The sequence below is a fragment of the Osmerus eperlanus genome, chromosome 17, assembly GCF_963692335.1.
Source record: "Osmerus eperlanus chromosome 17, fOsmEpe2.1, whole genome shotgun sequence".
In the NCBI taxonomy this organism is placed as follows: domain Eukaryota; kingdom Metazoa; phylum Chordata; class Actinopteri; order Osmeriformes; family Osmeridae; genus Osmerus; species Osmerus eperlanus.
In genome coordinates this window covers 14,231,684-14,247,186 of record NC_085034.1, presented here as the reverse complement: position 1 = coordinate 14,247,186, position 15,503 = coordinate 14,231,684, and the positions used below count along the sequence as shown (strand labels likewise).

At 43.3% G+C, this 15,503-nt stretch overlaps 1 protein-coding gene across 1 annotated transcript in view; it reads right to left on the bottom strand.

Moving 5' to 3' along the window:
* The window catches only part of aldh1l2 (aldehyde dehydrogenase 1 family, member L2), a 45,594-nt gene extending 31,318 nt beyond the window's left edge, over window positions 1–14,276 (bottom strand). The window contains exons 1-8 of the mRNA XM_062482639.1: window positions 14,094–14,276; window positions 12,943–13,087; window positions 11,566–11,800; window positions 10,670–10,835; window positions 10,244–10,345; window positions 9,650–9,739; window positions 7,133–7,267; window positions 6,732–6,857 (exon numbers count right to left, since the gene is read on the bottom strand). Of these exons, the coding sequence (XP_062338623.1) occupies window positions 6,732–6,857; window positions 7,133–7,267; window positions 9,650–9,739; window positions 10,244–10,345; window positions 10,670–10,835; window positions 11,566–11,800; window positions 12,943–13,087; window positions 14,094–14,141 (1,047 nt within the window). The 5' untranslated portion in view covers window positions 14,142–14,276. The remainder of the gene's footprint in view (window positions 1–6,731; window positions 6,858–7,132; window positions 7,268–9,649; window positions 9,740–10,243; window positions 10,346–10,669; window positions 10,836–11,565; window positions 11,801–12,942; window positions 13,088–14,093) is intronic.
* Window positions 14,277–15,503: the final 1,227 nt, after the last annotated feature.

Sequence of the window (15,503 nt, the reverse complement as noted above, 5' to 3'; positions counted from 1 at the left end):
AATAGCTTGCAATGTAAAGCAATGGGCTTTGGTGTAATACGTGTTTTTGCTCTAGTGCGATTGAATCCCACTTCATGCGAGCCTGCAAATGTTTTATTTTGTCTCCATTTATTTTGTCGTGAATGGATGTAATGTAGTGCGCACGTAGCCTATACTTTCATATTCGCCGCAGCAAATATGCGATCCGACTTAAATCTCCCGTGATACGTTAATGCACAGCTTGGGAACCAGTTAGTGTGGAAACCAGTTGGGCGACAATACCGGTAACGTTGTAGAATAATCTTCAAAGGGGGTTCTTTATTAATGAATGAATGCAATGAGTAGGTTAAATGCCTGAAAATATCACGATAAGGGAAAAACTTAAAAGGACGTTTAAGTCATAAAGATTAGGTCAATTTTTACACCGGTCTGCCAAATTTATAGACCAATTATCACCCTACGTCACACCACTGTCAAGCATGCTCAACTGCGCATGTTGGCTGCAAAACAAAAGACGAACTTCTCCCAGGTATAATACACTTGGAGTGTCGATCAGGTCATCATATATCTCTGGCCACTGTATTTCAGAGCTTGACATTAACTTTTTGAGGCACTTGTCCTTTGGACAAGTACATTTACGTTTCATTTGTCCATGCACAAAAGTCACTTGACCCCCGATACCTTTAAATAGCCTGACCAAGTGATAGGGCAAAACTAGCCCGGCCAACGGAGGTCACTTTCTCAGGCAAATGACGAATGAAACGGGCTCGGTTAAAGAAATCCGAGATGCTGGCTATCTTCAGCAGGCTCGTATCTACAAAAAGGCAGTCCTCCCTGACGTTTTTACATTTAGTCATTTAGTAGACAGCTATCGCGAGAAGCTCGCGTAAAACTGTAAAATTATGAACTTTGTGACATGACGTGAAGACATGGCTGCCGCATAAGACTATGCGGTCTACCGGGCGACATTCTCACTCAAATTTCAAGACTTTCGTAACCCAAATCAAAATTCTGATGTGACAAACAATGGGAAATCGCTTTTTCTCTTAAAGGCTGTCCTCCTGACCTTTTTGGTCTTTTTAAATCGAACTATTTGTATAATCCGTGTACTTCTCTAGCCATTATAAAGGCCATCCTTTCCCGGGGCCTGTTCTCCGTACGTCGCTTATTACATCCGAGATCAAATGACACATCCAAGATGACATCATCTTGCTTATCATGATCTGGCTAATTCGGTTCTTCGAACACACTTGTTGTTTATGATTAGTATAGCTGGATTGAGTTATACGTTGGTCTAAAAGGGGGTATGTATCGATAGTAGAAACCTTGATCAGCAACGCTGCTATTGGCTGCTCACATAAGTCTATGGCTGCTCACTGTGGCCAAAATGAGCGCCCTGTTTTTTCCGCAACAGAGCCAACAGAGCAACAGCTTGCTCGAAGGTTACTCCGAATCTGAAGATTTTATCAGAACGCCAGGGAACACCTCAAAGTCTGCAAAATCCAAGAAAGAGGGCTGGCAAAAAGTAGCAGACTAAATTAAATGTAGAGGAGTGACCACGCGTTTTGTCGCTTATTACAGTAAGCTAGGTGTGGCGTTCGTCGCTGAGACGAATAACAGGACTCAATAGTCACTGTGTTTCAACAATGAATGGCTCTTTATTCAGCACATGTGTAGCATCTCTTAAGTGCAATCAAAATGGTGCCGGCGCGTACATGCGCATATCGTTTATATAGTGAACGTAACAATATCACGCATGACATCACATGACATCTCCCCCGTCTTTTCAAGTATGCATTACATAAACATAAACCCACTACGTATTAGCACCCTGTTAATAGTTACCACTTAAACCAAAATCTCCTTAACACAGCAAACAAGACATTTTTTTTCCGTTTTATTTTCTCTGAACATCTCTAACTAAGGGTGTGGGTAGACTACCACGATCCCTTGAGATGGGACAGGGGTTATTCTGCCCTGTATGCCCTTCATCTCACTAGCTCACATACCTCGGGTTTGGCTTTACAGTCCTACCAAACCTGGTGACAACTTGAGGACTTAGGGGTACTGGGGGGTTCAGTGGGAATGCTCTGGGTGTCGCCAAAGTCCGGTTCCGCTGGCCCCTCTAGGTCCTGTTGCTGAGGAGAATCCGTCTTTGGAGGTAAGGACGGCTCTCGACTCACCAGCTGGATGTGGCGCCGGTTTCTCCTTGGGGTGTTGCCTTGCTCTGTCTCCATAGTGAAGAAGCGTGGCGTAGCCTCCTGGCGCTTCAGTCGCGGTGGTTGTCCAGGCCTTTTCTCCATCAATCTTCAGCCTCACTTTATCACCGATGCTAAGTGACGGAAGAGGTTTGGTGTAGTACCTGCGGTTGTAGTACCTTACATAGCACTTCTTTGCTTTTGCATCATTTCTCTTGATGGTTTCCAGGTCAGGCCACACTGGCCGCAGGTTCTCTTTCAGGACTGGAAGTGTCTTATCTTACGACCCATCAACAGCCTGGCAGGGCTCTCTCTTGTTGGTTCTGTTGGAGTTGAACGGTAACTCAAAAGTGCCAGGTGGGGGTCATCCTGTTTCAAGATCCATTTTGCCGTATTTACAGCACGTTCGGCCATGCCGTTGGATTGTGGAAAATGAGGACTTGAAGTCACATGTTGGAAATCATACTCTGCTGCAAAGCATCTGAACTGTTCAGCTGTGAATTGTGGTCCGTTATCGGTCATTAAATCTTCTGGTGTTCCGTAACGTACGAAGATGCTTTTCAGTTTTTGTATGACTGTTTCTGAGTTTGTCTTTGGCAGTTCCAAGATCTCGAGCCATCTTGAAAAGTAGTCAATTACGATTAGGTACTGACGACCCTTACAGTGCGTGTCCACTGCAGCGACGCGAATCGCTTGCCATCGCTCGCCTTCCCACAGTTCACCACGCTCGGGGGCGTTTCAAACAGATTAATGTAAAATGTAGTTCTCTAAAGTCACTGTTGTAGTTGTCATGGACAAGTAGACTTGGGTTTACGTACTCGCAACATCGATCAAAATACAACTTGTATACAAAATACAAAACTGTTTAATAGACATAAACGTTGACGTGTAAAAAAAACGTTTTATTATATTACTCAAAGTCTGCTAATCTGTCGATACGATAGGGAGTTCCAGCCGGGCTAGCTAGCTACTGTAGTTACCACAGAACGAAGTTACGTAATGTGACTAGACTGAATTTGAAAGTACAAGCACCAACAACTTCGGCAACCTTGCGCCATGCATCGTTTTTTATTAACATTTCTGTACTAATACAGCTATGTATCGTACAGGACTGGGTAAGCAGCCACACAAACGATTAGTTTCTCCTCCACCTTGAAACCTAGAAAGCTAGAAATGTTCACCATGGTTGCTACATTACGAGAAACAAGAAAACACTCCGATTGGCCTAGCGAAAATCGCTCCTCATTTGCATAAAGTTGAGAAAATCTCAACTCGGTCGCGTCGCTACCCACAATGCACCACGCAAGCGATTCGCCTGGCTCCATTGAAAATGAATGGAAAACATGTTGTCGCTCGCATCGCGTCGCTGCAGTGGACACGCACAGACCTGAGGCCTGTATGGTCTCCATGACCCGCTTGAGTCTCTGGTCGTGAATTTCTTGCGTTTCACCAAACACCAAAATGTCGTCCATGTAGACAACTGCCCCGTCGTGTCCCTGCAGTAGCTCAGACATCTTTCGTTGGAAGATTTCGGGCGCTGAAGTGATGCCAAAGGGTAACCTTTTAAAGCAGTATCTGCCCAGTGGTGTGATAAAGGTGGTCAGACGTGCACTGTCTTCTTTTAGAGGGATTTGCCAAAATCCACTCTCGGCATCCAGGCTGGAGAACACTGTACTCTTGGCTAACTTGGGAAGTATATCGTCCAACGTAGGTAAGATGAACTTCTCTCGTTTCACATTCTCATTGAGTCTTTTTAAGTCTACACAGATTCTTATTTTTCCATTCTTTTTAATCACTGGCACCATAGGAGCACACCATTCAGTTGGTTCAGTTATTTTCTCTATTATGCCCATTGACTCCATTCTTCTCAGTTCCTCCTCTACTTTGGAGAGTAAGGGAATAGGAACTCGTCTTGGCACGGCTATACTGTACGGCTGTACATCATCTTTTAAGGTGATTTTCAGCGGATCCCCTTTGAGTGTGCCCACACCACTGAATGAGCTGACTTCATCCAAGCGCTTAATTAAGCCTAGCTTAGTAGCCACAGTTCGGCTAAGGAGGTTTTCTCCACTGGTTTTCACAACCACTACACGGAAACAGCAGTTTCGTAGCTGTCCATTGACATGGGCTTTAATTTTGGCTAAAAACTGCCCCTTTGTGGCCACAACGCCGCCTGGACTTTGCAGTGTGTTTTTCACCTCTACGAGTTTGGGCTTTTCCTTTAATGTTTCATATGTGGTTTCAGACATCACTGATGCATCCGCGCCGGAGTCAATCTTGAACGAGACTGGTGTGTGTGCTACAGTCAGAGTAGTGCGCCACGGTGGCTCATCCTCAGCTAACAATGAATTCATCATGCTTTGCTCCTGTTGCACTGAACCTAAGAACATGCATTCTTCCACTTTAGCCTCAGTTATTTCGTGTACAGCTGCTTTTGAGTGGCACACGGCAGCGTAGTGTCCTACTTTGTTACACTTTAGACACTTTTTCCCTTTTGCAGGACATTCTTCGCCATCGTCATGATTACGGCCACATCTTGTGCATGTTCCTTTTCTATTCTTTATAAATGTCTTTCCTGAGTAGCCAGTTCTTTTGTATTCTTTCTTTCTAACTGACTTTATGTTGTCCACGTGCTGTGCATGTTTCTCTCCTTCAGTGTTCTGAGATTTTATTAACTCGCAGTGTCTCGCCATTTCAATTGCTGTGCGCAATGTGAGATCACTTTTCATTTGAAGTTTTTGTGACACTTGTTTATCACGAATTCCAATCACTATGCGATCACGCATTTGTTCATCTTCTGTGCTCCAAAATCAGTTTTCAGCTAACTCATAAAGCTGCCTGACGAATGCTTCCACGCTTTCCCCGGGAAGTTGGACTCGTGAATGGAACTTGGCACGTTCATAGATAACGTTGCGCTTCGGGATAAAATGTTCATCAAACTTGGCCATTACTACGTTGTATTTGTCGCTATCACCTACTGCTGTGAACGTGAATGACTTGAATAGGTGCTCAGCCTCTGCTCCCATTAAATATATCAAGGCATTTACCTGTACTACTTCGTCATCCTCCGCGAGCAATGATGCAATTCGGTATCTGGCAAACCTTTGCTTCCAGTCAGGCCACGCTTCGGGCTTGTGAAAGTCGAACTGCTCGGGCGGGGAAAACTTGGCCAAAGCCATGGCGATGCACACTTCAGTACCAACAAAATCACGTCTTCACACACTTTTCTTCTGACACCATGTGGCGTTCGTCGCCGAGACGAGTAACAGGACTCAATAGTCACTGTGTTTCAACAATGAATGGCTCTTTATTCAGCACATGTGTAGCATCTCTTATTCAAAATGGTGCCGGCGCGTACATGCGCATATTGTTTATATAGTGAACGTAACAATATAACGCATGACATCACATGACACTAGGCCTATGTTTTTTTTTTTTTCCATACTTTCATATTTTCATTTATCATCTTTAATGTCATATGATGTGGTTTCAACAAATGTATTATGTAAATGACACCCTCACAAAAAAAGATAGACTATCCTCTCAAAAAGTATAGGCTAGCATACTGTATCGCGCTGTGATTAAGGAGCCTATCTATCACGCAATGAGCAATTAATTCGGTTTCATGTTAAATTCTGCTAATTATTCTTGCACCTTCTGCAACAGGTTCCTGTAGTAAAAACGGACAAGACATGTCTGTGACAGACTTCCTGTATCACCTCTGCTTGTAAAGCCTCAATCTAATCGTGTTTACATAAAATAAACCTGCTCCCGAGCAGGTTTAAGCTTACGGACCTGTTGCTATGACAGCAAGTCCAGGATGAGCTTCGAAGAACCGAACAATCCAAGATAATGACAAATCGTCAACAATCAAATCCAGCTAACTGAGTTAGCGACGTACGGAGAACTGGCCCCTGGTTTTCTGCAGCCACATTGCGCGCGCATCCCGAATGTTTACAAACAAATAATTGGTCTATTTGTTTTGATTCAACGATGAGGCTGCCTCTTGCAGGGGAAATGAGAAGACATCTATTTCATTCTACACTTCACTCGTATTTTCAGTTGTAAATGAGCAGCAAAAAAAAAATGCTTTTAAATCTATGTAATCTTTATAAATAATAAGTATGCATTTTTATATAAAATATACAGAAATATCAGTAAAAATGTCATTCAAAAACGGACCCCTACAATTTCCCCAGAAATTGTACCCTCTCTAGTTTATATCGAGATACCGCAAAGACTGCGGTTTGTTTGTATTGGATTCCCGCAAAGACTGCGGTTTGTATTATTTATATGGTGAAACCGCAAAGACTGTGGCTTGATATACCGCAAAGACTGTGGCTTGTTTATATTGGGAAACCACAAAGACTGTGGCTCGAGATACCGCCAAGACTGCGGCTTGTGTGTTTTGGACTCCCGCAAAGACTGCGGCTTGTATTTTGTTGAGTTCCATTTTTATTTATATTGGGAAACCACAAAGACTGTGGCTCAAGATGCCGCAAAGACTGTGGCTCGAGATACCGCAAAGACTGCGGCTTATGTGTTCTACTGTACCCTGATCTCCTCTGCCATCTTCTTCTCGTCGTCGGTCAGATCCACGCTTGTGCTCTCCCCAGAGGAGAAGTACTTGGAGGCTGGGATCATTTTCCCATCCTCAAACTGGAGGCTCTTCACCAGGATCTGTGGAGGATGAGGGAAATAGAGAGTTAAAGAGAGAGAGAGTTAAAGAGATAATTAGAGTTAAAGAGAGAAAGAGAGTTAAATAGAGAGTTACAGAGAGAGAGATAGAGTTAAAGAGAGAATTAAAGAGAGAGTTAAAGAAAGATAGACAGTTAAAGAGAGAGAGGGATAAGGACAGCCAAAAGTGAGAAGTAATAGAGAAAACAAATGTACGGGTTTGAAACTGTCCCAGAGAAAGGAAACCAGTTTGTGCTGTCCGCGCATGCCAGACTTACTGCTTTGCCATCAGATCCGAACACAACCAGTCCGTTCTTGGTGACCAGACCAGCCTGGACGGCACCCTCCATGTCCAGGGGCTGGCCCAACGGTATCGACCCGGCCAACATGGATGACCCATAAAGGGTCACTTTCTGAGAACAGACAACCACAGAGCACAAGTTAGACTGACATGTAATAGGGTGCCACAGAACAGTCTTAATAATAATAATAATACATTCGTGACACGGTCCAGTCAAAAAGGGGATGTTGTGGTATCCCTTATTGTCCACTAGAAGCTTTTTCATTTTCTGACATATTACAAAAGTTAAAGTGTTGAAGAAGCCACTCAATATAATAAACAACATGTTTAGGATCACTAAATACTCATAATTAGTTCTTGTTTACCTAAGCTTCCAGTTGAGTTGTGGACACGTCATGCGTGATGTGAGTTGATTTGCATCAGCCGTATGTAGGCCGTGTTTCTCTGTACAAAGTACGATCCCATCCCCCCTCCTAATAAAGTAGTAAATCGGCAGATTTGATCTTGAGTCAAGTAACCTTAAATATAATGTTTCACAATTATTTGTGTCAACTTTCAAGCGTTCCTTATGCGTGTTCGCAGTACATTTTTGTCATACATTTGTTTTACCCTACATCCACCGACTAAATAGAATGAGTAGGCTAATCTCGGCATTGCATTGTACACAGGATTATTTTTTCTTTGTTTGACCTGGTAAAGGAAATGAATAGGCTACATCTTTAAGGCTGTTTTCAGAAGATGTGATTTGCACCAACACTTAACACATAACTTGAACCATAATCGGGCCAGGTACAGTGCAATATAGTCAGTGCAAAAATACTTGGTGATAAAACACACATCTAGCATTGAGTGTGAATATTGTTTTCTTTTTCTTCACTGCACTCAGAGCTCAATGCTTCTAATGATTAAAGGGGTCATAGAATGCAAAACCGAGTTTACCTTGTCATAGTTGAATAACAGTTCGGTGGGTAAAATGGACATACAGTGAACCTCAAAGTCACCTCTTTCCTATGCAAATCTCACTATTTGAAACTGCCGCTGTAAAATGGTCAGTTTCCAAAAAGGTGGCTCCACCTTTTTTTGTCTCTGGTCTGTACCTTTGTCACGTCCCAAAATTTTGATCTCAGTCATAAATGCAGTGTTCCAGGCTGTACAGGGAATGCTGACACTTTTCATAGTCTTCCCAAAGAACCAAACACTTGACTGGCATGGCTGATGTTTGTCTATGAGAAGATCCCTGTGAAGTTCGACACTCAATTATTCATTTGCTCGAACCATTTCACCAAAGATAGTTTTGAAAACCTTGGAAAATTTAAAGCAGGATTTGCTAAGCCGCTATTGCTGAAAAGAGGTGCTGTTCCGACCGTATGCTCATCACAACCGCAAGCTGTAAGTAATGATTTTGTCGCTAACAGTTATTAGCAATGCTAACATCTCCTGTATCTAGCATAGGTAGAATGTGTGATGATTTCGTTTTTTGGCAATGGGGCTAACGTTATTTCATTTTCCTGACTGTTTCATTCGAATAAATAAACCTGTGTTGTCATGTAAATCTACAATTCACAATGCATGTTTGGCTATGTTGCGTCTTCATGTTCCGGTTCAAGCTTCGCTCGTTGTAAATCAACCAATCAGCGCACAGCTCATCTATATATTCATGAGCATACCATAAAAGGGATAAAACCTCTCGTTTCATTCTAGGGCTATTTCACAGGGTGCATGAGGGCACATAGAACAGCACCCAGGCCATTTTCAGCCCAACGAATGTTACATACCCTATTCGGAGACCTTAAGGAGTCAGGAGTCAGGTGGCTGAGCGGTGAGGGAATCGGGCTAGTAATCCGAAGGTTTCCAGTTCGATTCCCGGTCATGCCAACTGACGTTGTGTCCTTGGGCAAGGCACTTCACCCTACTTGCCTCGGGGAATGTCCCCGTACTTACTGTAAGTCGCTCTGGATAAGAGCGTCTGCTAAATGACTAAATGTAAATGTAAGGAACAGTGTGAAATACAACCAAAAATTATTCTATGACCCCTTTAACACAAACGACCACACCTCTCTTAAGGCGTGAAAAGGTCTCGAATCTTTGAAGCCGATTATGTGGGCTAGAGCTTTCCAGGTTAACCAACATTCAGATACGTGTATCTTCAACTATTTTCAGATTTCAATGTGTGACACATAATTTGAAGCTTCCAATCTGCACTTTCACGATCTGTAAAAAACTGAGAAATTACCCTTTTGACTGGACCGTGTCACATTTAATTTGGGTGACGCCTTTAAAAATACTCAAGAACATCTTACAAACAGTGGAGGTAAAAAAAAATCTATAATCAAGGTACAGATCAAACAAATACACTGGGAAGGATATGTAAGATCAAAGGTTATAGGCAGTACAGAACAGATGTATTTTGAGGAGTGTTGCTAATGAGGTGGCTGTGTTGGCTTGTTGTATGTGCTGTGTGTGTGTGCGCGTGTGTGTCAGGGACCAAGCACACCTGACCATCAATGACCGTCCACGCCCCGGGAACTTTGTCGTGGCCACGAATCCAATTGTGGATGACTTCTGCTGGCTGAGATAGGTTGACCTGGGGAAGAGGAAGGTTCTAAACTGGTTTAACATTTTCTTTCATAGACTAGAAAGCAGACAAGAGTCAAACAGCTGGCTGACGGCTGGCAAGTTGCGTGGAAAACACATGGACAGGGGCAACCTTAAAAATAACCCTGCACCGTCTCCCCAAGAATGTTGTGTAACATCACAGCCAGTATCTGGTGACTGCAACGCCTCTTTGCCGACTCCTAACTTGCACACACCTGACTCCCCCCTCCTCTGGCACCCCCACCCCGCACTCAGTCTCTAGAAACGGGACTCTTCAGGACTGTAAAATGAATTACACTCCTCGGATAGTATATAATAAATAAATAAATAAAATGAAATTATATAACAGTTCTCAGAATTTATGTTAAATGAATAAATATATAAAATGAATAAGCATCGCAATAAGCAAAGCAATTTCTGTTTTATTTGGGAAAACAAAAATAATTGCTGGTTGTGGTATGTGTGGCCCCTGTGTGTGTGTGTGTGCTCTCACTTTGGAGTTGGATTTCTTCTGGATTCCCTCGTAGCTAGCTCCTTCCTCAGACTGGGGGATACGAGAAGCTTTCCCGTCAGCGATGAGCTGGACGGACTCAACCTATATACACACACACACCGTTGAACAGTCACGGTTTCAAAAAGTGTTCAACAATGATGTGGGCTGCATCTTTCACTAAGACATGAGAGAGAGAACAAGACACCAACAGAAAGAGAGAGACAAAAAGAGTAAACAGAGAAAGCATTAAACAATCAGATTATGGACAGACAGAAAGAGACTGGATGAGATGGATGGATAAAATGGATGGATGGATAGATGGATAAGATGGACCGAAGGATGGATGGATCTGTTTCTTCCCTGGTGGACCTGTAATAGTGAGAAACTGAACTATGTGTGCGGGGTTGTGTGTGTTGTAGTGTTCACCATGGTCTTAATGCCCTCTGGAAAGAGGAAGCGGTTGTAGAGGGTGTCCACGGTGTCGTTGGGCTCCACCACACAATCCTTCTGGAGCAGTATGGGCCCTGTGTCCAGACCGTCATCCGCCCAGAAGATGGAGAAGCCGGCTTTTTTATCACCATGGATCAGGGTCCTGGGTAGAACACACACAGAACTGGTTCAGACACAACATCAGCCACAGAGAGGATACAATTAAAACATATATATTGATATTTTATATGAATATTGTTGAATTTATTTTTGGTTTTAAACTTTTCCTTTACCTAGGAGATACAACAACAGAAACAACTCTGGAGGGCTCTGCTATTGTTCCTTCGTATGTATGTAGTTTAGTCTTTTATTGGTCATTTGCACAGATCACTTAAGGCAGTGATTCTCAATCTTTGTCCTCAGGGACCCCCTGTCCTGCATGTTTTAAATGTTTCCCTTTTCCAACACACCTGATTAAAGTGAATAGGTCGTTATGGGGCTCACAAGAAGCCTGGTAGAGTCATTCAGAATCACGTGTGTTGGAGAGGACCCAACACACGTTATTTCAATTTGCAGATGAGTAAAGTAGCTGTAGTTACAATACTTAGAGAGAAAAACATCCAATACACAGACACATGTAACACTGACAGAAAACACAGGGATTTACATTATAGGTTTGGAAGGAACTGACATTTACTGTCACAGAACGCGACCAGTTAGTACTAAATTCCAGTGTACAAAGAACCAGTTCAGACTCATGCCAATCCAGTTAGCTTCTATGTACACATGTTTATCCCAGAAGCAAACACATGCACGCATCCTGTACGCACATGTGCTAAGATAGTCTGGACTCAATCATATTCTGTGTAGTGTCTACCTTCTCCCCCTCTCACCAGTTGATGGAGGAGGCGCCGCGGTGCAGCGGCAGAATGGAGGGGTGATAGATGATGGAGCCGTGGGTGGGGTGGTCAATGACGTTCATGGGGATGAACTGCGAGCAGAAGGGCATGACGTTGAGCTCGGCCCCCACCGCCTTGTAGGCCTCCACCACCTCGGTGATGGGCTTGCCCTTGATGCGCCACCGCGGGAACTTGAAGACCGGAGTCCCGTCCTTCTCGGCTGCCACCGCTGAAGGGGGGGAACCCAATCCATTAGATAACGTCCTACAGGATTTTTTTTACAAGCGTGTACTGTCTTTGCGGTAGTAATGTGTGTGCAATATATGTGTATCTGTGACAAAACTGGTGTGCGTGTTTTGGGGAAGAGGTGAGGGGCCTGCTCTCCCAGTCCCTGGACAGTGGGTAGTGTCACACGACCCATGAGGGTCACATAACACCCACACATGGGCCCCACCTGCTCTTCACAAATTAACACACACACACTCACACACAGAAGGGATGGGGCATAGCCAGCCTGTCTGTCTGTGTGGGTGTGTGCAGGCCTCTTAGTTGCAGTAAAGCATGGTAGACCAGACCTAGTAGGCCATGCTTTATGGGTAGGCCTCTGTTTTCTGACAGGTCATAAGTGTAAACCTCTTCGCTAGCCTTGCTGCTATTTAGGCCAAGCAAAAATATATGGTTTTTAACAGTCATTTCATGTTGTGTTATTCCCAAACTACTAAAATACTGTTTTGTTATGACTTTGTACATATGACTTTGTCATAATTCACATGTATGAAAAAAAATCCACATGCTTCCCAAAGGCCAACCAGTTTAGGTCCAGAATTCTCTCTCTCTACCCAACAATGGACCCACTATCCCCCCCTAACATAGTTAAGGAGACTAACAATCCAAAAAGGCCTTCTTTTGGCAGTTGGCCCAGAGTCAACATGCATCTACGGTACCTCATCCCCTCACCCCCCATCCCCAAGCACAACCCCACGACCCAGGGGGACCCCTCCACTCCTCAGGCACAGCAATGCTGCCATCACGGCTCACTGGAGGAGGTGACTGGGAGTAATAATGTACACAGACTCAGCCAACTCAGAGCGTAAGAGAGAGGGAGAGAAAGGGAGAGAGACAGAGGAGACCGAAACTGAAAGACAGAGAGAAAGGGTTCGAAAAAGACAGTGCCTGCCTGCACTGATAATAGACAGGTGTTGTGGTTGTTCAAAGTAATCACAGGACCTTCCTTGATAAAAGTTCCAAAGCTGGAGGGAGGGTAGACTCATTGTCACTAGACACAGACATCCAGAGAAAGAGGGTCACATAAGAGAGAGTGATACAGAGAGAGACAACGGAATGGTAGACAAATCTCCACGTGTGACTCACCCAGGGGGTCTGCCTTGCCATCCTTGTCCGGCACGGTAAACACACCTACCACTTTGTGACCCTGTTTCCGAAGGTTGGTATACACTTCCTGACCAAACAGGCTCTGGCCAATGAGGGCGAGTTTCAGCTTATTTTGGTAATAATGCTGTAATAGAATAGAGAAATTATGGAATAACATTACTAGAAACAATTAGCTTTGGTGTATGTTAGACCTATTGTGCTTAATAGCAAATTAGAAATGTGATTGAATTGATTAACATATCACAACTGCTATTCTTCTAACCACCTACTGTTTATTTACAGACATTATGTGTTATGAAACTTTCATGCGACTCTTTCCAGTCGGACGTCAGTTTGTTATCGTTAAGCAACTACCACACTCCCTGGCAAGAACAAGGGTGCCTCCTGAAGTTTACTAAGAGGCCATTGGCTGCGGAAAGTACTGCCCACCTCCACCGACAATGAATTAAGTGTTACAGAAGACTGTCTCTTCTCCCAGTTGAAATGTACGGTAGAGTATATTCACGACGGCTTGTTCGCAAATAGCCTAAATGCGAACATTAACATAATATGGTGTTTCCTTGCGACAATTATCTTTAGTGAACAAAAAGCACTACTTTTTGTGCGCAAACGCCCATGATGAAAATGCTTGTAGCAGTTTGGTTACTTTGTAACAAATGCTAGTTGTTGCTGTGTTGATCATGTCTCTTACAGATGCTCGTTAACCGATGGACCAGTTAGTCACTAGCTTGGTTGCCAGAAGCCGGTGACGATCATGCTGCCTGTCCTATGCTGATGCAACTCTCCCTGAGCATGTACAGTACAGCCTACAAATTCGTGCAGCGAAAAGCAGCGTGCGTAATGTAACGTGGCAACATGCAAGGCAGACATGGGTCTTTGAATAATGGTTATGATACTTAATCGTATTAATATCAAATATTATCCTCGAAGCATTTTTCTTAAATGACCAGCCTAGTTTTAACACCAAAAAGATTCACGTTGACGGTTCAATGCTTGCAGTCATTATATAGTGAGTCATCTGCAGTATGCATACGCCACTCACTAATAATAGTGACACGAAATTATGATTCTTCGGTAGAAATAGTACCAGCCTGGAACGGAGGGATGCAGAAAATGCAATTACTACTCACGGAGGTGGTGGAGAATTGTCTTATGATCCTGTTCGCCGTCCACAACATGATGGTGGTGTTTTACAATTTTAAATAATATAAAATATGTTAAATGTGAAGGGGGCACTTGTTCTCTAGGCTACACACCTGCCTCGCTGCATGTGTGACAGCGACTGTGAATAACCTGTGCTAGCCAAAGCCAGCTTATACCCGTGTGAGCTAGCCAAGAATGTGCGAGCCGATTCGAGTATTGTACGTGCGCGCTCCCAGTTCTACTTCCACCAAGAAACGCTTTAAATTAGTGCGTTTTACATATCCCGACGCTATGTAAAACGTGGCTTATACCCACTGTATTCTAATTTTAACGTAATTGTTTGTTTGGGAGACAGAATAGTTGTTAAGCTGTTTTAGTTGCGATCGTGACATGTGTTCTCAGGAGTAGAATGCGCGTTACCGATGTCCCGCCCTTCATTAGCATACGAAATACATTATCTAAATGTGATACTTTGTTTACCAAAACCATTATGTGCACGTTAATATCAATGATACTGTTGGTGTCATTGATCATATCCAGTGAAATCGATTTGTTATCATACAAGTAGTTCAATGTTGACAATCACCTGCCCACGCGTGAGACGCCTGCATGGAAGAATGGACAGATCACAAGTGTGATCAGTGCTGAAAGACACCTGTATAGCTTTGCCCATCTCTGCGATGCCATTATGTAAATAATTGTGTTGACCTCTGAGTCTTTGGAACTATATGTGAAACCTTGTGTAGGGCAGTTCTGTCTAGATAGTTGCCTACTCAACTCTATCACTACTGTTCTGGTGTTCAGTGGCTCCCCTTAATTACTGTATGGATTAGGCCACTGTTTTGACATTGTTAATTACAGCTGAGATGTAATTAACAATGTGTAAATGGACTACATCATGTCTGTATGATATCAAAAGCTTAGATACATTTAGCATTCACATGGTCTGTCCCAAATCTACAAAATTGAAATCTTAGGACAATGTCCAATTTTTGTTTAACTCGAGTCTTGTTCGGCATCAAGCAAACCAAAAGTTGTCTTTATTCTGTGCACTTTCTGCCAATTGCCGAGTGTACACCTGCTGTGTCTCCCACAGTGAATAGGCCCCAATCCAAATACAGGTCTGCCCTTACCCACATTGAACTGCCCCAAACAGGTTTTCCCAGATCAAAGGCTACATGGACATTTCTGACTAGAGACCACAATACTGAAAACGGAAGAAAATAAATGCATTAAAATATTGGCAAACAATTGATCTGTATTTACCATGGCAGTGAAAGCAATGAGTTTCCCATAGGTGCACAGCAACAATTGACCTGTATTTACTATGGCAGTGAAATCAATGATTTTCCCATAGTTGCAAAGCAAACAAAACACTTCAATTAGTGTTAATAAAT